The 23,064-nt window shown below is 34.2% G+C and overlaps 1 protein-coding gene across 1 annotated transcript in view; it reads right to left on the minus strand.

Annotated features, from left to right (window-relative positions):
* The window catches only part of DDX4 (DEAD-box helicase 4), a 68,184-nt gene that overhangs the window by 3,600 nt on the left and 41,520 nt on the right, over positions 1 to 23,064 (minus strand). The window contains exons 6-16 of the mRNA XM_058563472.1: positions 21,620 to 21,721; positions 20,587 to 20,667; positions 19,451 to 19,498; positions 17,681 to 17,728; positions 17,530 to 17,577; positions 16,921 to 17,063; positions 16,131 to 16,283; positions 14,739 to 14,893; positions 11,309 to 11,438; positions 9,757 to 9,923; positions 5,901 to 6,046 (exon numbers count right to left, since the gene is read on the minus strand). Coding sequence (XP_058419455.1) covers positions 5,901 to 6,046; positions 9,757 to 9,923; positions 11,309 to 11,438; positions 14,739 to 14,893; positions 16,131 to 16,283; positions 16,921 to 17,063; positions 17,530 to 17,577; positions 17,681 to 17,728; positions 19,451 to 19,498; positions 20,587 to 20,667; positions 21,620 to 21,721 — 1,221 coding nt within the window. The remainder of the gene's footprint in view (positions 1 to 5,900; positions 6,047 to 9,756; positions 9,924 to 11,308; positions 11,439 to 14,738; positions 14,894 to 16,130; positions 16,284 to 16,920; positions 17,064 to 17,529; positions 17,578 to 17,680; positions 17,729 to 19,450; positions 19,499 to 20,586; positions 20,668 to 21,619; positions 21,722 to 23,064) is intronic.

Raw genomic sequence — 23,064 nt, forward strand, 5'->3', positions numbered from 1 at the left:
TTATTGTTCATAATCCCTCTCCCACATCTATCAGCTGGCTTCATTTATTCAACAAATATTTAGTGCCTAGTGGATACCAGTAACTACTCTAGGTGTTGGAAGTACAACAATAAAACAAAGCCCCTGTTCTCATTATGGGGACGCAAATAATAAACAAATATTATGTATTAAGTTCTAAAAAGGAAAAACTCCGCAAGATAAAGGGTCCCAAGAAGGTTACTTTAAATGTACCCTGTCCAACTAGATGACATCTGAGTAGAGAAATGAAAAAAATAAGAAAATGAACTATTCAGATATCTGGGGAAAGAGCATTACAAGGCAGAGCGAAGACCAAATATAAAGGCTCTGAGGCATGGGTGCTCTTGACGTGCTCAAAAACAACAGAAGCGAGTCCCCCATGTGCCTCTACATTCTGGGCAGAGGGAACAGCAAGTACAAATGCCATAAGGCAGAAGTGTGCCTGGTATGTGTGAGGAATAGTAATGAGCAAAGTGTGGCTGGAGGAGGGTGAGCAAGGGAGAGAAGCAGGAAATTATGACAAAAAGGTAATGAAGGCCATATCACGTAGGGCCTTGAAGCCCATTGAAGGAACTTTTTCACTTTGAGAAGGGAAGCTACTAGGTTTTGAGCAAAGAATTGACAAGATCTGACCTTTGTTTTAACTGAGCAGCTAATAGATTCTGAATATATTTTGATGGTAGAACCAAGAGGATTTTGCTAACAGATCAGATGTGAAGTTAGGTGAAACAAATCAAGGATGACTCCAAGATTTTGTGTCTGAGTAACTGGAAGAACGGAATTAACATTAACTGAGATAGGAGTACTGCAAGAAAGAAAGGTTTAGAGGTAATATTTAACTAAGTCTCAGATATCTATTAGACAACCAGGTAGGGAAATCAAAAGGGCAACTAACAGCTGTAGGAACAAATGAGTTATATCTTTGAGACATACTCATTTTATTTATTAGAGAGTAATGATTTTGTTTTATCAAAAATTATCTTTCAACAGCTCTGGAGGTCATCCAACAAGATACCCAATGTTAAAATTGATTAATATGATAGAGTCAGGTACATAATACTACTGTGCAGTTTACACCTTGATCTCATCTTTTCTTGGTTCCCAGTGTGAAACCCAAGCAGCAATAAAAATTTAACTCTGCTGACTCTTTTTCTCTAGATTTTTTCCTTTCTACTAATTTTGTATTTGTTCTAGTTCAGACAATAAGCTATACCGCACTGGGGGCAGCAATAATTGCAAATTTAGTTTTATGATCCCACCGTTTGGTGATCTCTGTAAATGGCTTAATGAGTTATAGTTACCTATTTTGTTAGGTGAGAAATGATAGAGAACTCATTTTGTTAGTCTTTTTTTCTTACTAGTCCATTGTGAACTAAAATTAATTAAGAATCTAAAACGAATTCTAGCTTTGGTAGCTAGACAGTAATTTTTTGCACTTCTGTGTTCACTCTTGACCTGTGGCTCAAGTGGTAGAACTGAAACTATAAGCTCTTTATGTGCCTGTAATTCAGAAAAGCCTTTATCTATCATTATGTTTAATCATTATGTTAATACCCTATGGAGAGTATTAACAAATTAAATTATAGTCTCTTAAATTAAAGGAACTCAATTCTGACTGGTTTACAGAGATAAATTAAAGAAATAATTTATAGAGACAAATATTTCTTAAATTCCCAGAAAATAAAGAAACTGAACTCCTAATACTTTAACTGTATTCAACTTTAAAAAAAAATTCTTCCTACAGGAAGTAAAGGAGAAACATTTTAAGATTCCAAGTTCACATAATTAAGTGAAATCTTTGGTAAAGAAGACTAATAACTTTGATTTAAAAAAACACCTATGTCTTTTCTCCAATTTATCAGTGTTAAGTATAATACAAACATAATATCTTATTTTACTTGGGTTTGTTTTTCTTAACATATAGAGGTTTGCCAATCAAATAAACTAATATTCTCCACAATGTTTAAGAGTATGAAAATGTACATCTCTGTTCAACTAAACTGACTCATTATTCAATCGTATTTATGTTTTGCAGAATGTCATCTTGAAGATAATTTCCAAGATCTTTAGCTTTAGGTAACAAATCAGTAAACTACATTGAGTTAATTAATAGATAACCAGTGAATACAGGATAAAATTCTCAAACATTACTAAACGTAAGTTTCTGTCCTTTTGCTTTTTACTTTTCATATACTATAGAGAGGCATTATCTTTGGGTCATTTTTTATTTCATTTTTGCCACTTTAACAAACTATAAAAGAATATGTGTGGTATAGAAAGTTCATGAGCTCTGGTATTCAGCTGCAATGCTTGTGTATGACATCTCTCGACTGTCCAACCCTGCCTCCAGTTTCCTCCGTGAAATAGAAGTTACTACAGTTATAAGTTATAATTAACACAAGTGGTTGAAACTATACTAGGAGTAATAGTGAAGAGAAATATAAACTGTATGTGCTTTTATTTTTCAAGGACAAAAAAAGAAGATTTGTCCCTAAAGTGGTGACTCTCAAAATTTACATCTGTTGCCCCTGTAAACTATTAAAAAATTATTGACAATCTCAGAGTTTCAGTTATGTGGGTTATTAACTATTGATATTTACCATATTAAAAATTAAAACAATAAAAAATTTAAATACTTATTTGAATGTATTGTATATTAAAATAAATAATTCTTAGTATAATTACGAAAATTGTTTTTACCTCACAGATCCCTTGAGAGGGTCTTAGGGACTCTGGGGAGGACTCATTTTGTCCTAAAGTGTCTGTATGCTCCAGAATATGAAAAAGCACAAGGAAAGACAAAACTTGGAACCTGAATTTTATTTGCGTTATTTATAATACATGAGTTTTAACAGAAGCTATGAAATGTGTTAACATTTCAGCAAAATTCAAGCAATTTGGATGGAACTACTTTTTTTTTGTGAGGAAGATTGGCCATGAGCTAACATTTGTTGCCAATCTCCTTCTTTTTGCTTGAAGAAGAATGGCCCTGAGCTAACATCTGTGCCCATCTTCCTCTATGTTGTATGTGGGACACTGCCACAGCATGGCTGACGAGTGGTGCGTAGGTCTGTGCCTGGGATCCAAACCTGTGGACCCCAGGCTACTGAAGCAGAGCACGTGAACTTAACCACAAGGCCACCAGGCTGGCCCCTGGACTACTACTTGATTTACTGTTTAATGCCTTTACTCATAATATTAAAGGTTATTCTTTCTCTTCCTTGTAATCAGTCTATATAGCAGAGATTCTGTTGGCTTTATAATGTGTTTGATTATTTAAAGAAGAAAAAAAATAGAGCAAAGATCCTTTATTTATGAAAGAGCTATCATTCTTTCCAATCACATTATCTTCTACATTTATTTTTAAATGCTTTATTGTCACTGCAATTAAATTGGTAACCAAATATTGTTTCTCAGACACCAACGATCATACACTTATCAAATATTTAATTCTTCTCTGACAACTCTTGGTTTTGCCTTTTTAAGATCAGACCATAAATTTAGAAAAAGAAATCCACCTACCCTACCTTTGAGATTTCCCAGAGGACCCCAGGAAAAGTAAAAGGTTTGTTATTCCACCTTTAAAATAAAAGAGAGGCTAAAAATAACTAGGCTTGTCTGATGTGTTACTATTTTTAAGAGCTGCATGGCAAGAGTTGTCCAATCATAAGAGACATTAAGCTTTTCCCTAGGTTAAAATACATAGGTAAAACGTTGTTAATACATTTCAAAATGTATACTTCACGGGAAGTCCTTGGAGATGTGTAAATTCTCTTGCTGTTCATAATGGGTTTTTACCTTCAGGAGAAACACTGACCAAAACACTTATGAAATAACTCTCTAGAGTTTTTCTATATTTATCAGAGGACTGAAGGTACATTGCCTGATAACAACAGTACAGTGTTGCCAATTATAATTCACTTATTATTTAAAATGTTTACTTGGCTACAACCTTACTTCTTTCTTAATTTGAATCTAGCATCTTCTAGGCCAGTGGTTCTCAAGTAGGATGTACATCAGACTTACACACGGCATTTTGTAAAAATACAGATGACTAGATCCTGTTCTGCACTTACTGAATCTATTTACTTGATATTCTTGGTATGAAAAATTATGTCTACATATTTTCATAAATCAGACACTCACATCAAGTAACAATCTAAAATACTTCTTTGAAAATAGGCTTAATCATCATCATTGGAGAAATTTTGTCTTTAATTTTTTTGGAATGGCTTTATTACCTTTATTTTGCATGCCACAGAGAAAACTGAATTTCCTTATTAGTAGCATTGTTATTACTATGATCCTTCATCAGATCTTCCATATTTAACAATTATCAGTAATAAATTAACCACAATCATTAAGCCTCTGTCAGCTACAGATAGCTTTTTTTCTTTTGATGCTTGCCCAAAGGCTGTGCTATAAGCTATAGATCAGCGTTTTTATCTTCAACCAAGAAAGACAGACTCCTTTCTGGATGGATATTCCATGCAAAGTAAAAAAAATTATAATACTAATAATACAAGAGCAATGAACTCTAGACTTTTACAAAAAATTTAAGTTTAAATCATACTGAAGTATACCAATAGTGCTCATACACTGACCTCAAAGGTTTCTCAAAGACAAACCAGCACTTTTGAAAAACTGTATTTATTAGGATTATTTTCAAAATAAACTTTATACCACAAATTCATATATGAAAAATCTTAAGTTAGAGCACATTTCTAGTATGTGCTCTAACATCAGCAAAACTATATATTGCTTATCTCTTCTGCATCTGAAGCTTCAATTTATACCAGCCAAGTTACTTGACCTCTCTGTATTTCAGTGTCCTCATCCTTAAAAGGGGGATAACAAAACATACCTCAGAAGGTTGTTTTGAAAATTAAATGCATTAACACATGTAAAACAATCAAAACAGTATGTGGCTCATAAGAGTTATTATTTTTATTTTATATGCCATAGTATATGTTATGAAACATACAATGAAGCAAACCAATAACATTTCTTAAACTCAAGATGAGTATCTGGTTTTAAAAGGTTTTTCTTTTATATAAAACTCAGTAAAAAACTGAAGACTAGGAGGCTTTAAAAAGCATTTTCTAAATTAACTTTCTTTCCTTTTTTTTTTTTTTTTTTTTGCACTTGTTGGAAATTAGATGGTTTCCTGTCTTCTCATTCCCCTATCCCAACACTGACATTCAAACTGAAACAGAATTACTAAAATGGAGGACGGGGGAACGTATCACATATAAGTACACTTAGCCTGTGAGATAACAAAAGGGTATTAAAATGGCCATATTAGAAATTTTTATTCCCAGGCACAAACTAACCCTATCTCAATCAAAGAAATATGACTTTGTATAAAAACTGCTTTTTTGGGGGGGGGGGGGTGAGGGATAGATTTCTCATCAGTATTATGAAGGAAGAGAACTAGATCTTTAAAGTCCCTTCCAGCTTTAAAATTCTTTCCATCTATGAATACCAGAAGCCTTAGGAGCAAACAGTGGAACTAGAAATACAACAAAGAATTCACTTTTGGTGGAATAAATAGAGTCTGATGTAAAGATATGTTACTAATCATTTCTATTTTCTACAACAGAAAAATATATATTTCTGCTGAATAGCTTTTAGTCAAATACTGTTAAACGAAGACTCAAATCCTTCCTATTTTTAACATTTACGGAGAAGAAAGGACTATAGTGCTATATAATTTACACAGAAAACTGAATCATAAAACATTTTATAAAAAGAACTTTAGAGAAAGAAAATAAACACTTATTAAAACTCATGCCAAATAATTCTTAGAATAATTTTTTTAATTAGTCATTTTTTAAAAATCAAAAGCATGACAAAAAAATAATTATATCAATGTAAGATACCTATGTTTCGTAGAATTTCAACAAGTTTTTCTCTTTTCGAGTACTGGCCAACTTGGAGAATGGTCTGCTGAACATCTCTACATGCTCCACCCACTTGTCCGACAGCAACAAACAAATATTTCGCCTTTAAAAACTCCCCAGCCAACCTTGAAAGACAAAAGATTATTCCTTAACTTATGCTCTTCCATTAATAAATATTCACTGAATTCCTGGAAGCATTACTTCAATATTAATTAGACAGATTATAACACCTATAATAAGCTGAAGTAAACACATCATCCAAGTACTATTTTCAAAGATCAGTATAAAGTGTTAAGATTTTGCAAAACACAAAGCAACTACTAGTAAAAAAAAAAAAAAACTGTGTCAAATTATGGATACAGTAATTTCAAGTGGATGTGCTGACCATGCAAAACTATATAAAATGAGTAAATAACAATAATAAAAAGTATGCTAAACTAAGTATCAGACTACAATAAGCAGAAATTTTTATTAAAAATTGAAATGCAAGCCTATGGCAAAAATTCTCTTCTTCATTCACTGCTTTTATGTATGTTACTGCTAGGAGTTGTTTTCTAAAAATATTACTTGTTAAATTACTATACTTCAAATGAATTACTACGAGCAAACCAGATCTTAGGTCAGTGCTTTTCATGGCATGACACACAAAGAAAATTATAATATTTGTAGAGCACACTTGGGCAAAAAAAATGAGATACAAGGTGAAGGGCCTAGAGGGTAGGCCACACAAGGCTGTATATGCTCACCCCAAAAGTTGAGGGTATCAGCATTGTGTCACACACACAATTCACTGACAGCATACAATTAAGAGGCCTTACTTTAGATCACCCAGAAGCATGGTGGGGGGCGGGGGAGAACTGCCATTTATAGAGCTAGGTTTTTGGCATAAAAGAGGAGGTCCAAACCTATCTTCAGTCCTCCTCTCTCCTATGTAGCAGTATCTTATTTTCTAGCTGCCTCCTAGAATATCATGAAAATAGTTCAAACTCAGCATATCCAGAATCTTAATAAATCACTGATTCTTCTTTCTCTTCATCTGCTCTCTTACCATAAAAGAAAAAGAAAAGCTTCTTTTTTATATACCTCTTTCCAGAGTCAAGCACCCTTTCATCCAGGCACAAACCTTAAAATTATCTGCAGTTCTTATTGTCCATCACCCTTTTCATTCACTAAAACACACAATAAGTGCCTTGTGTCAGGCATATATGGCACAAGGTACTAGGAGTACAAAGATGAATATGATGGTCTCTGCCTCTGAGGTGCTCACATCAAGTAGGATAAACATAGTTACATAAAAAATAATCTTAAATATTTAATATATTCTAATATTTACATATTTTAACTATATATTAAATATTTTAATATAATAATCTGGTGTTACAATAGTTAACATCTACTGAACACTTACTATATTCCAAGAAATGCACACAGCATTTTAAATAGTTTCTTTCACAAGACACATTGGCAGGAAATGGATAAAACGATGTCTATTTAGAAAAGTCTTCAAGTTTGAAGCTTGATCTAAGGAAGCAGCAAGCAAGAACGTGGAACAGTGATGACTGGGTAAAGGCATTCTACACAGAAGGAAAGAAGAAACAAGAATAACGAGGAGGGATAGAATTTGGCTTGCTCAGCCAACAGGAAATAGTCTTAATAGACCAGAAATGTACCATTCCGAGTAAGAAAGTGGCAGATGAGGCAGAGATTATGTTATGTGTAAAAGAATTTGAAAGTTGGTTAGTCTGTGGAGATGGGAAGACATGGGAGGGTTTATTTTGAATAAGTATCCATAAGGATCAGACTTTATTTTGGAATTATTACATATGCAAAAGTGAGACTAGAGGCAGGGAGACAGGTTAGAAAGGTACTGCCACTGAGCAGAGGGAAACTGAAAAGAATCTAAATTAAGGCGGGAAATAGAGAAGAAACTAACAGATTTGAAATATTTAAGAGATAACTGCCAAGTTGAATGTTTTTGAGGGGCAGAAAGTTAAAGGAGTGTGAGGGAGGAATCAATGTTTCAGAGGATTTTGGCTTGGAAAGACCATGATGCCGACACGGAAAGCTGGAAAAGAGAGAGCTGAAGAACAGGTTCAATTTTGGATGTGGTGAACATGAGTTACTGGTAATTCATCTAACAGGAAAAACACTCCTGAAGAGTTAAACCTAAAAGTCTGGAACTCAGGAGAGAGATTAGGGATACAAGAAATAAGTTTGGGAGAGTTACAGGCAGAAGAGCAAGCCAAGGAAATGGATGCTAAAATGGTTCAGCAAATACATAGAATGAGAAAAGTGGAATTTAGACAGAATAATGGGCAACATGTAACAACATTTAAAAGCAGACAGTGAAGGAACCGACAAGTTGTCAGGAATTCAAGAATACAAACAACTCAAAGTCAGAGACTCTATCTTGTTTACCATATATCCCCAGGGCTTATAATCAAATACAGCTCATAAAAAGTCCTCAATAAATATTACTGACTGATGATAGTACACATTAGTCATTCTGGCTGGCCAATATCCAAATACTTTTCTATTTCAGGGTACATCAAAAAATAGATAGGCAGCAGGAATATTACCTCTTAATTAGGTAGGTAATTCCCTACCTAATATTAATTACCAAATATGGTGATGGGAATGTAGACACCTCATTTCAAATTTAAGACACCTTTTAAACAAAAAAAACTATTATTTTATGTACCACTAAGAAAGAAAAAAGCCTTGCCAACTGGCCAAATGCTTTCTTATGATTTAGACTTTCTCCTCCATAAAGGGCGCTTTTTAACTTTACACAAAGACTTTTTAAAGCATCTAGTAAGTAAAACACATAGACAGCCAGCACCACTATCTGAGGGCCTGTGAAGTGTTTGATCCCACACAACATTCTGTCAAACCAGGGGACCCACTTAACAGCAAATGAGGTGTTGGAGCGGGCCCATAACCACGGGGTCCATAAGTCATATCATACCACAACACCCAGAAGCTGCCAGCCTGACAGAAATTCGAACCGTCCACTGAAAGAACAGCTGAAGGGCCAGACTGGAAGTGATGCTTTCTGAGGATGGCATATCATTTAACAGAGCACAGTAACTCCTAGAATCAAATATCTTTATATGGTGCATGGGTCTGGGAACCAAGGGATGGCAAGCAAGAGTGGTCCACTTACCATCACTCCCAGTGACATACATGGGAAATCCGTGCTTCCTGTCCCCACTACAAGCATAGGTTCTGCAGGTTTGGAGGTCTTGGTTCCCAAAGAGAGAACAGTTCAGCCAGAGAAAACAGCAAGAGTCTTACTGAATTACAAGCTAAAGCTGCTGTTCTGGGTACTTCAGGCTCCCCGTGGCCAAGGGACCAGCAGGTAGGAATAAGAGTCATCATTCTAGCAGGGATGTGTCATCCTAATCTCAAAATTCAACAGACCACATGGTATACAGTATGATACTCAAATATCTGTCAACAATTAGTATGTGAATTTTCTACCAAAGGCCCAATTCTCCCAAGCTCTATAATTTTGGTTTAAAGGGAAGGCACAATTATAAAAATAACTTCATATAGTAAGCACTTATTAAAGCCTAGCTAGGTGCCGTGCTCTAACACACACACATACACATTTTAATAAAATGTGATAGTAATGCAAAGCCAGGAAGAAAGGTAAGAACCAGTGAAAAATACGGTAAACTTTTTAGGAATACATCTACTTTTTAAACTACCTGTGTTAAAATCTTAAATTTAAATAAACAAATCTCTCAAAAATAGGATATTCACATTGCTTCTCCTTCCATAAAAGCATTTATGTACAGAACAATTACTTTTAAGAAGAAAAAAAATTTACCTTTGAATTTCTTCTGGAAAAGTTGCACTAAACATAAGGGTTTGACGCTCCTCCTTTGATGGCATTCCTGGACAGGAAATTAACTTCTTCATTTCTGGTCCAAAACCCATATCCAGCATGCGATCAGCTTCATCCAAAACTAAATATCTGACTTGTCTGAGACCAATCTTAAAGGGTATTTTCAAGGGTTAGAGCAGAAAATGCATACTAGTTAATATATTAAACTAAAATATTCTCCACAATTCCAATTACTAATATATTCTTAAGGATGAAGATTAGAAATCAATGTATAAAATGATGAGAATTTTTATGCTCAGATAATACTATTGCTGTTTATTTCCGTCCTCAATTTTCTTTGTTATAAAGCATTTTGTAAGTTAAGACTAAAAGAAACCAAAACATCTAGATCAATACTGCACAAAAGACCTGTAATTACTTAAAAATTCTGTATCTTCACTACCTAATACCTTAGCCACTAGTGACACATAGCTTATTATTAAGCACTCAAAATGTGGCTAGTGTGCCCGAAGAAATGAATTTTTAATTTATCATTTTTAAATTTAAATAGCCACATGTGGCTAGTGACTACTGTATTGCGCAATGCAGATCTAGATTGTGTTACCTGATCATGTCAGATCCTTTAACGTAAGAAATAAAATTTCCTAACAGCATGACATATGCAAAGTCTTATAACTGGTAAATTTATTTCTAACTCCTTTAAACTGCTAATAAATTTTCCATTCTCTAATCACTCAGGAACAACTAGGAAACTTCTCTTACCTATGCATGAACACGTATTGCTATAAATAGAAGCACACATTTGCAAAAAGGAAGCAAGTGACTTTGGTACCACCATGGAAGATATTTAGTGAGAAATCAAAGTGGATTTCTCTGGATACTCTTAATAAGTATCCTAAGAAAAGTGCCTTTATGCAAAAAGAACATGTTTTGAGGAACCCCTTTAGAGAAGAGTCTAAAAAAAGCAAATCAGGTTCATGAAAGTGAGCTTAAATAATGATTCAGAGATGTAATAATGTGGTATGTGAATACCTAAAATAAGTACATAGCCCTAAAACCTCTTTTTAAAGATTTAGAAAATTAACATCCTGGTTAATATAACTCCCACCCTAAAATAGGAGACAAAATTACTGATGCCACAAAGGCTTTCTTCCAGGAAAAAAAGATTTCATCAAGACATATATGAAACTATAAGAAAGCATTTATTCCATTTTTCTCCCAGTGTAGTGGGGTATAGGATATGGATTCTGGAATCAGACGCAGATTCTAACCCTAGCTCTATCAATTACTAGAGCTAACTGAGGGATTTTAAATAAATTACATTATTTCACTGAGTTTGTTTTCCCAAGGAAAAAATGGAAAATACTATTTATTTCCTGTTTGGATTATTTTAAGAATTATATGAGAACTTATAAAACAATCTGAAAAAAAAATGGTGCTCTAATAAACGTGTATCTTTACATCATCCTTTCCCTTTCCCATACAAAAAAATTATTAATCAATCCCACAACTCTGCTATCCCTCTAGGGCCTACCTTTTCTTTACCTATGATATCCATCAGTCTCCCAGGAGTAGCACATAATATATTACAGCCTTGCACTATTTGTCGAATTGAATGCCCCAACTGGGTTCCCCCATATATCACAACAGCTCTTACACAAGTCCTATTGACAAGAAAAATAAATGTCATTTTCTAGTTATTTGAAAATTAAGTATTTGTTTCTAACAAGACGTAAAACAAAATCCATAAAGAAATTAATACATTCAACTATCTAAAAAAATATTACATTCTTCCCAAGAAGTTGAAAAACTGGAAAAAAATATTTTGCAAATCTATCTGATAAAGGGCTCGAAAACAATGTAAACACCATCCACACAAAAATAGGCCCAAAACTCAAACAAATGGTTCATAAAAAATACAAATGGTTTTTAAACATTTTTCTTTAAGTTCAACACTACTTTAAAAAGAAAAACAAGTGAGGACTGACATAATGTTTTCCCTCAAGTGTGATAATACCACATTAGGATGTAGGGAAATTGGCACTCACGAAGAGGGTAAATGGAGAAACCCCTTTCACAATTTTAGTCTCTATTAAAATTTAAAAACTTATCTTTTTCCCAGTAAATTCACATCTAAGAATTTATTTACCCTTCAGATATGTCTCCACCACCAGGCAAAGATGACTGTACAAGAATATTCATTGCCAACATTATTTTTAGTATCAAAAGACTGAAAACTACCTAAGTGTCCAACAATAGAAGACTCAAAATTATAGTCCACTCATACAAATGAATACTGTGCATTCATAAAAAGAAAGGGGTATAGGGACAGGCCTGGTGGCATAGTGGTTAAGTGCACACGCTTTGCTTCGGCGGCCCGAAGGTTTGCAGGTTTGGATCCCAGGCACACACCAACGCACCGCTTATCAAGCCATGCTGTGGTGGTGTCCCATAAAAAGTAGAGGAAGATGGACACGGATATTAGCCCAGGGCCAATCTTCCTCGGCAAAAAAAGAAGAGGAGTGGCATCAGTTGTTAGCTCAGGGCTGATCTTTCCCACAAAAAAAAATTTTTTTAAAAAGGGGGAGGTATAGTTCTAGATTAAGCATAACCTCCAACAAACACCACTTAAAAAAATAAGGTGACAACAGCTTAGTATGCCACCATTTGTCAAGAGGAGGATTAAAGTGCATACATGTGCACCAGTTATTTCTCTAATAATTCATATGAAACTGTTAATAGTGGATACTATGAAGAGGAGAGTTAAAGAACTGGGGGTCAAGAGTGTAGGAGAACTTTGTGTTTTATTAAACTCATTGCTTTAAACGGATTCTTTGTTTTCCATTATTGTGAGGACTAAATTAGTTAACATATATAAAATATATAACTTCGCACATGCTATTCAATAACTTAATTACCATTATTATTCTAAATGTACCACAATTTAACCAACCAATCCTCGACTGACATTTAGATGTCTTTTTTTGCCACAACGTTGCAACAAATATCCACGTACAAATATTTATCTCGTGCATACATCTTATCTGAATTTAACATGCACATGTTTTCATCTTTAAAAAAGAAAATGTTATCTTTTACTTGATTTAAAAGCCTGAAGAAGGGCCGGCCTGCTGGCATAGTGGTTAAGTTTGCGTGCTCCGTTTTGGCAGCCCAGGGTTTGCAGGTTCCAATCCCGGGCGCAGACCTATGCACCGCTCATCAAGCCATGTGTGGCGGCACCCCACATACAAAATACAGGAAGACGGGCACAGATGTTAGCTCAGGGCTAATCTTCCTCAGCAAAAAGAAGAAGATTGGCAACAGATGTTATCTCAAAGCCAATCTTCCTCACCAAAAAAAAAAAAAAAAAAAAACCCCTGAAGAGCAACATAGTACATGGAGATGAGCAAGAAATAAACACTGGTATAAACAATACACATCTACTTTTTCCAAAAGATCTATCAAGCTTGACATTAAAGAGATTTTAAGAATCTTCATTTTTTCTTCTCATTTTAAATAAACTGATTTATACAAAATAAAAGATTAACAGTTTATACATAGAAAGGTCTAAAAAATTGTGAAGAAAAACACTAAGATTCCAATAGATAAACTGATAGATAACAAAGGATAATTCACAAAGGAAAACTAAGTATTCAAAAAGTAGTTCAACTCCTTAATAATGAAAGAAACAAAAAAAATGAAGATCCCTGTGGTGGTTTTAAAATATGTACACAAATTCTTCAATACTTCTTCCTTCCCTCAAACATGGATCCTAACTCCCTTCCCTCTTGAGTGTGTGCAAGGCTGGCTTCATAGGTGTGCAAGCTGTGTAGTCACATGTGGTCCCAAGCTTAGAGGAGCCCTGAGCTTGGTTTAATGCTCTATTTGCTGTCTTAAAATGTGTAAAAATTTTTTAACAAAAGACCTTGCATTTTCATTTTGCACTAGTTCCAGCAAATTACATAGCTAGTTCTGAGTATGGGCTGGACTTAGTGACTTCTTTAGTGATGAAAAGAATACAGCAAAAGTGATTGAGACTATTCTATAAAAGCCACTGCAGCCTCCTCCTTGCTCTTTCTCAATGACCACTCAATCTAAGGGAAGCTAGCTGCCATTTCCTAAGGACAATCAAGCGTCTTCCTGGAGAGGTCCAGTCAAGACTTCAGATGACTGCAATCCTGGCAGACATCTTGTCTGCAACCTCATAAGAGACTCCAAGCCAGAAGGCACCCAGCTAAACTGTTTCCCAATTCCTAACCCTCAGAAATTGTGAGTTTTGAGCACCTAGGTTTTAGGGTAATTTGTTAAGCAGCAATAGATAATGCAATACTAAATACTGGCAAAGTATATAGTGAAACTGGCATTCTCATATACTGCTGGTAGAAATGTACATTGGTGCAAGCTTTAAAATAAGTTCATACCCTTTAACATTAAATTTATAAAAATCTACTCTGAGGAAATACTTAAAACATAAAAATAAAAAAAGTTTTATATAGTACACTGTTCATTATAATTTTATTTATAGTATCCCCAAATTAGAAACAACCTAAATGCCCCAAAATAGGAAATAAAATATATACATATGGACAATCTTTTAAAGTCATTAAAAATTAGGCCTGATTATGAAATAAGCAGTTTTCCATATTATGAAGTTATGTGTAAAAGAACAGAAAATTATCAGGAAAACCCTAAATTCATTTTTTAAACATGCATTAAAAACTGCCAGAAAATACACTAATATGTTCACTATCTTATCTTCCTACTTCTGTTATCATCTAATTTTTAATAAGCATGTTTCTTTTTAAAAATAAAAAACAGGGATTCCATAAACAAGATTATGAAATAGTACACTTCAATCAAGTAACACTAATTACAAGTGCTTTATTATTGAGTTCTTCCCAAAATAAGAGAGAATAATCTCTAAAGAAAAAATTGTTTGTGAGTGGCATTCCAGAGGTACTTACCCAAAAGAAAATTTTCTGGCTTCCAAATAGATCTGATTGATCAATTCTCGAGTTGGTGCTACAATAATACACTCTGGTTCCTGCAGCTCTTTAAAACGACTGGCAGTTATTCCATCACGCATCATATGAGCCAAAATTGGCAAGAGGAAAGCTGCCTAGAAGTTAAATCGCATAATTTACAAATTTATAATGCATCATCCTTCTCTACAGAAGGTTCCCCATGGAAATCTATTCCTCATGTCCTTATAGGCTTTAGATTCTTCTTCCATCTTGCTGGTAAATTTAAGATGAGAAAGGAAAACAATTTTTATCTCAATGAGTTTTTTAACATTTAGGTCTTTATGCTCATATTCTACAATAGAAAATGTTTGATAAAGTTAATCTACCCTTTCAAAATATTTTTTAGTTCGTTTTAAATAAAAGCATACCCATGGATTCTAAATAAATCAGCAACATTAACTTATTTATAGAGAAGAATGTAGATATAACTTGATAGAAATCACTGCATTTAGCAGTTATTCTAAATGAGTCCTTTTGGTGTAGTAATAAAATTAACACTCAGAATGCATGACAAAAGTGGTCCACAAGCAGAGTAAAAATTGAGAAATCATTCATTTGGATTACTAAACACATCACCCTTACTGAAGTTACATCTGGCAAGAGAAATTTTATGCTATAGTTTTCTCATTAAGCAAATAAGACACTAAAATCTACCTCCAAAACCATGTTTAAGTCACCCATCAGCTGCTATATTATACAACTCACCTATTGTTCCTTCTACTCTACTATGGAGGCTGATTAAGACTAAAATAGTATGAACCAAGACTCTATGATCCTGGAAATGATAGTCTTTAAGACTCATCTCATGGAATCCTACTTACTAGACAAATCCCACAGATTAGTCCTAAGACTAACCTGGTCTCATCAGTTCTTTTAGAATTAAAATAACCTGAGGTCACTTCATACTAAGGACCAGCTACAGTGCATATAGCTATTTCTCATTCTTTTGACTCCAAAATTGTATCAGCTATATTACATAAATTATCTTCTCCCTTTCTGTGTGTTTTATAACCTTTGGTGCTTTGATCCTCAATCATTTTGTTTTAGATACTACCATGTTCCAGAAGGTGTTGAATACACTTAGAAAGAAATTAAACATCTATGAACTACAACACTACTTTAGAAATAGTTCAAAATTCTTTCTTCAGAAGTACACAAACTCCAATAAAACCAGAAAACAGAAGCAAAAACATGAATATTTATAACATTCATTGAAATCATTTACAAATTTTCTATCTAACAAAAGAGATTCAAACAACTTGGGAAGAACCAAGGTCCAAAAAACATAAGAGTTTGAGTTTGGGACAGAATACATATGGAAAAATGACTTACAGTCTTTCCAGACCCTGTTTGAGCACAAGCCATCAAATCTCGTCCTGCTAGTATAATAGGAATACTGTATTTTTGCACAGGAGTAAGCTTAGTATAACCAGCTTTAGCAATGTTGTTATTCAGTGTCTGACAGAGATTAGCTTCTTCAAAAGTCTAAAAAAAAGGGAACAGTGATTAAATTCCATATCATATGCAGATCACTCCATAAATATATTCCATTTGAATTAGTTTCAAGTTTTTGTTAATTTCACTTTATATACAATGCTGTTTTACCAATATGTCGCCACTCAAAAGTAATATCTAGAACTATATATCGTTATTTGTTAGAATTAAGGAGTATTTCCTATAGACAGTGGTTCTAAAAATGTTTTTTCTGCCCCCTTAAAACCTGTGAAATATAAATAACTCTGATCAGTAACAACAGCTCCTTATCAACAGGGGACTGTGGGCTCCCCAATTCCTTAGAAAATCACTCCCCTGAGACACACTTTCTCACATACTTAGAAAGCAGAAATCTTGAATCTCTAGGAAAAGTATTCTCTTTAATAAATTTAAATAAAGTTCTCTTCCTGGTGTGGGGAGGGGGGGATGAAATACAGTACCCTCTCTTTCGACATAATAATTAATTCTATTGTTGATGGTAGACATGGTTCTAAATTTGCAACCTAAGATATTAGGTAACTAAAGATGAAATTTTTATATTCTTTAATATCAACTTAAAAAAATGTACCACATACTTTAAAACCAAAGTCTGCTACTTAGTCAATACAGAAATAATTCTTACACTGACCAGAATTGCTGGTGGAGCATCATGTCCAGACACTTCTACAAGAATATTATCATATTTGTCAAAGTTTATGCCTGTCTGATAATGTGCAAAGATGGAGTCCTCATCCTCAGGTGGGGGAGGTGGTATGTAGGTCACTTTTGGGCCTTGAAATTTAAATAAAAAACAGAATTTACAAGAACTAGAAGAAAAACAGATAAAAACTGACAAAATCAAATTTTAAATACCGTGGAACTTTCCAATGTTTACCATTCAAGTTTCCAGTTCAAATAACAGAAAGTTAACTCTACTTTTAAATATTTGACTTTTTTTTTTGAGGAAGATTAGCTCTGAGCTAACATCTGTTGCCGATCCTCCTCTTCTTTGCTGAGGAAGATTGGCCCTGGGCTAACATCCATGCCCATCTTCCTCTACTTTATATGGGATGCCGCCACAGCATGGCTTGATAAGTGGTGCATAGGTCTGCGTCTGGGATCCGAACCTGTGAACCCCAGGCCGTCGAAGTAGAGAGCACACACTTAACCACTAAGCCACCAGGCCAGCCCCTAAATATTTGGCATTTTTATTAAATTGCAATATACATTCACGTGGGTCACACAAAAATCGATATACCTTGAGTGTCACCACTTTCTCCTCCTTCAGCTTCTGACTTCCAAGAATCTTAAAGGGAATCAAACCCAAAAAATAGATAAATGTTTTTAAAAATCAAAAGGTGAAAGAACTCACTATAAAAATCAAATACCTTATCTAAAATAAAACTTACTCTTTCCAGAGTCTGTTACTACTTCTTCATTTAAACCTTTGTAACCACCTATTAAAGAAATCCATAATGACCATCAGTCAAGATACAAAGGCTGTGCATATCTTTATTTTCATTGCTTGTCTTCAGAGAACAAGTTCTAAAAATAGACACATATCTTTCAAGTCCCTTTGTATAAATAATACTTGAGACAAGATAAATGGAATCCTGAACATTCTAAGTTTCCTCAGTAATCGAAATGCTGATCTTTTGCAGATGACACTGTTATATATTACTATTTTTGGGTTAAGCTGTTATCTCTCTTTCCTAACTCTTGTTTCCCTCAGCAAAGCAATATACTTTCTAAAAGGAACTAAAAATCAATCCGTGTTGGGGTGTCCCCACTAACACAAGTTCTATGATTTGCTAGGACTCAGAATGTCATAGTCATATTCATGGTTATGACTTATTACAGTGAGAGGATAGGGAGAAAAATCAGCAAAGGGAAAAGGTGCACTGATCAAAGTCCAGAGAAAACCAGACATAAGCTTCCTCTCCCACTGGTGTCACACAGAACATGCTTAATTCCCGCAGGAATGAGTTGTAACAACACAGTGGAAATACTGTCTACCAAAGCAGCTCATTAGAGACTCAGTACTCAGGGTTTTTATGAGGGAGTGATAATGAGGCACCTTATGGATGACATATACCAAAATTCTGGACTCCAGAAAAAAACAAGTGTTCAGCATAAACCACACTGTTGTACAAACAGTTTAGAAATAGCAAGTCACTCTTACCAGTTAGGGTGGTGAGAACCCTCCCCAAATCCAAGTTCCTAGATACCAGGCAAGGGCCAACCTTATAAGCAGTACTTTCAAATAACAGCAGTCAGGCCTGTCATGTTAACTTTTTTCTCTACACTACCTTTCTGATTTTTAGACAACTAGTCATCTATTGTGCCACTTTCAGGTACTATCACAAAACAGAATAAGGACTGCATTAGATTTGAAAAGCTACCTAGACATAACATATTTATTTACATGTGAGCTCTCTAATTTTCTTGTCCTGTATGTCCACAGGTCTTGAAATCCTTTCTCAAACAAGATATGAGCATTTGTAGAAGATACAGTTTGACTAGCCATTAATAATCTCTTTCTATACTGAAGAATCCAACGGGGTGGAAGGCAGTTCAAGGGAGTTGTCACTTTGAAAGCTCCCAGACTAATAAAAATTCTCACTGAGAATTTTTCAGAGACATCAAATAAGCTTTATTGTTTTACTAGTCTGGAAAGCATTTTAACTTTTACATGACATTTAAGTGTTTATAACTCTGAAAAAATTTTCGTAGTACAAAATTATACATAGTGAACTTTCTTTATCCCCATACGAAACCAAATAACTATCTCATGATAAGAAAAAACATATTATTTTAATATAATAAGGATTTGTACATACAGATGTATCTCAATCTTTAACATTTGCATGGTATGCCATTTTACGGCTATATTATTTGACTGTTCTTTATTGACGTATTTTAGGTTATTTTCAGTTCTTACTTACAAATGAAGCTTCAGTGAACACCCTTGTACATGCATTGAGCAAATACATCTAAAGTATATAATTCCTATAATGGAATTGCTGAAGAGTATTGTAACTCTCCAAAACAGGCTGTGCAAATGCATACTCCTCAAAGTATATACTCCTCAAAGCAGTAACAGTTACCTTTAACTTCAAAAATTAAACTTGGATTGCAATAATTTTAACCACTTATAAGTAAACCAAATAAGAACTCACCTCGTCCACTTCCACTGCCACTTCTGCCTTGGTAACTGTCACCGTTACCTGTAAGGCATTGTTTTGCAGAATATTTAGAGAAAACACAGCTCCTCCTCAAGCACATAAACCACATAGCTATTTCTATTCCAAGACTGAGTAATTACTCAGGATTCCTAGTCCCTTCATCCATCCATCTCTTAATTCTACACTTAACTTAAACCTTTTTCTCATTTGAACATTTTGTTTAAAAACTTCATTTTTTTAGAGCAGTTTTATGTTCACAGCAAAATTGAGGGGAAGGTACAGAGACTTCCCATATACCTTCTGTCCCCACACCTGCATAGCCTCCCCCATTATCTACATCCTCCACCAGAGTGGAACATTTGTTACAACTGATGAGCCTACATTGACACATCATCCTCACCCAAAGTCCATAGTTTACATTACAGTTTACTCATGGTATTGCACATTCTATATGTTTGGACAAAAGTACAATGACACATATCCATCATTATAGTATTATACAAAGTAATTTCACTGCCCTAAAAATCCTTCCCGCTCCACCTATTCATCCCTCCCCTCTAACTCCTGGCAACCACTGGTCTTTTTACTGTCTCCATAGTTTTGCCTTTCCCAGAATATCATGTAGTTGGAATCATACAGTATATAGTCTTTTCAGACTGGCTTCTTTCACTTCGTAACACGCCTTTAAGGTTCCTCCATATCGTTTCATAGCTTGATAGCTCATTTCTTTTTAGTGCTGAATAATATTTCATTGTCTGGATGTACCACAATTTCTTCACATTTGAACATTTTTCACCAACAATTATGTCCTTATTTTTTTACCTTCTCCTCAAGTCCCTTAACTCAGAATCCTTTCTTTGAAATCAATGCAAACTTCATTTTTCTTCCTCCAATTAAAAATATAATTTACATCTCAAATTAACTGGTAGATAAAGGAGAAGAAATAATTCACAGTGCACAAAGTTTATATGGGAGGCAAAATTGTCCATGTATTTTTGCCTACAGATCTAAAAAGCAGAGAAAATCATGAGCTAATCTAGTACACTTAAACATATATATTAGGTTTACTAATCCTAGACCTAAAAGGATATATGAATGATTAACATTCAGTAATAAATTTTACTTCTCACCTGTGCCACTTAATGCTGGTCTTCTAGAACCAAAAAGGCCACCAGTGCGCTGTGTCCCCTCATCCTGTTCATACTTGCTACCTAGAATTGTAGATAATAAAATTAGATTATGTTACTTTTAGAAGTTTTTAAATCATGCAGTTAAGAGGAAAAAATCAAGTTACGGTGCCAGAAGTTAAAAGATGTGGAGTAAAATAGTTTAAATTTAACAGGAATCACAGTATTTTTCTAAGTATCGCACAAAGGCTTTCTCCACAAATTTTTCTTTCAATTACAAATTACTTCCTCAAAATTTTTATTTTATTAAAATTATTTTATAGAAGAAGTTAGGGCCAATGCTATGCCAAAATACAAAATAAGCAAAAGTTGTATCACCTCTCAAGAGTAGTACTGTTGCTGCCCCAGAAATTTCACATAGCATCATCTCACCACTTATACCCCATAATAGCACTCCTTGCTCCCACTGTTGCCAACTCAAACCTTACCAGTCCTGAACAGTGACCCTCCAGATCCCCATACTTTTTTAAAAGTGACAATTCACTAATCTGCCACACATCTATTAAATGATTTTTACAAATTTATGTTTTTAGCTTCCAAAACCACTAATCTGTTCTCTGTTAAAAGATACATGCAATCCAACAGTGACTTCTGAAGACAATAGCTTAGCTCCAAGGAATGATGGCTGGAAGAATTTAAGGTAGAAAGCCACATTGTGAGGTTGGGCAGTTGAGCCATAGAGAAGGCAACCTATTTATAAGATCAGCCATTATTATCAAGGCTCTAAAACACTTAATATTAACATGAAAGACCTGAGTCACACAAACTTCTAAAAAGATTCACATATTCCAACTTAACTAGTATGCAATAACATACATGTCTAAAAAATAATATATACAATGTAGGTGATTCTGTACCAGCCACTGTGCTAAACTATTCTAATATAATCCTAATAACAACCTTATGTGATAGGTATTATTTTTTTATCATTTACTTCTTAACAGATGAAGCACACCATTTGTAATCCAATACTAACTTGGACTTCCTAGACCAAATCCTCCACGGCAACCTCGGAAACTACCTCTTCCACCTCTTCTGGATGCCCCTGAAGCGTCAGAATCATTTCCATCTTGATAGCCTATAATTTTAAAACACACACACAAGAACATCACAAAACAACAACAAAGAAATCTTGGGGACGTGGTGGCCAAATTAATTTAAGCCTTCCATAATTCAATGACTTTAAATATTTTAAGGCATTAACGGATAGTGACTAAAAAGAAATGTCATATTTGACCTATAAAAGTTCAACTTCATTAATATAAATACATATGGCTACAATTTTAAAAAACCCACTGCTTACTTTGGGAATCAAAACTAAAAATGACTAAAAGGAAAAACAACACTTGTAAAACACCGCAAGTTGCCACAGCTGCACCGTTAACAGGATTTCCACAAAAGGAGGATTAAATAAATCTAGGCTTATATTTGCTCCCTATAAAAAATATAATAGTAAACATCTTACTCAAAGCACAGACAGGTAGGCGCATATAAGTCTGATTTCCTGTTACTAACAATACATTTTTAATTCAATTGAATACCAAAAAATAAATAGAAACAGTTCAAGGAAAATTTGATCCTATCTGAGGCAGAATGAGATCAATTCAAAACCAAAACACCAACTGGGCAGGAAATAAAGAAACAAAGAAACTGGGATTATTTAGTTTATGAACTTGTAACTGTTTACACCTAAAGAAACTGATCAGTAAAGGTAAAAATTCTATATATATTTCTTGATATTGAATTATATGTATTTTTAAAGCCTGTTTATAAAATGGGGCAGAACTAATTCAAAGCAGACTTATACTTATGCATCTTTTACCTAAACTCTAGAGAATACTCCTCAACCTAGCAACAATCTATTTATCAATACCTACATCCACTTTTTTATTCTGAATTATTTATTTGTGCCTCTTTACCTTTTAAGAAATCTTGTCAGGGTTTCTCTCTCTTCAAGAACAGTTTATCTTTCTGATCTTTTTTTTTTTTTGGTATAAGTTACTTTCTTGTGTATGTGTGCATAAATATATAAAACATATATGTAAGTTTAAAATATGATAAAATGAAAACCTATGAACGCACCATCCAGCTTAAGACTAAAATGTTCCCAGTACCTTTGCCTCCCAGGTGTGTCTTTGCCTATCATGTTTCCCTCCTTTCCCCAGGCACCTGCCCCCCATCTAACCAATATTCTGAATTGTTTTTCATTTCCTTGATCTTATTTTAATTTTACCAACTACATACATACCTTTATGCAACACATTTAGTTTTGTTTTTGAGCTTTATATAATGGAATCATACAGAATATATTCCTCTTGCTTCTTTTATTCACCTTCGTTTTTGCTGTGTGAAAATGTACTTCATCCACTACTACTGCTGAATAAAACTCCACTGTATCTGTTTCTAGCATTTGTGCCTATT

The sequence above is a fragment of the Diceros bicornis genome, chromosome 20, assembly GCF_020826845.1.
Source record: "Diceros bicornis minor isolate mBicDic1 chromosome 20, mDicBic1.mat.cur, whole genome shotgun sequence".
NCBI classification, from domain to species: domain Eukaryota; kingdom Metazoa; phylum Chordata; class Mammalia; order Perissodactyla; family Rhinocerotidae; genus Diceros; species Diceros bicornis.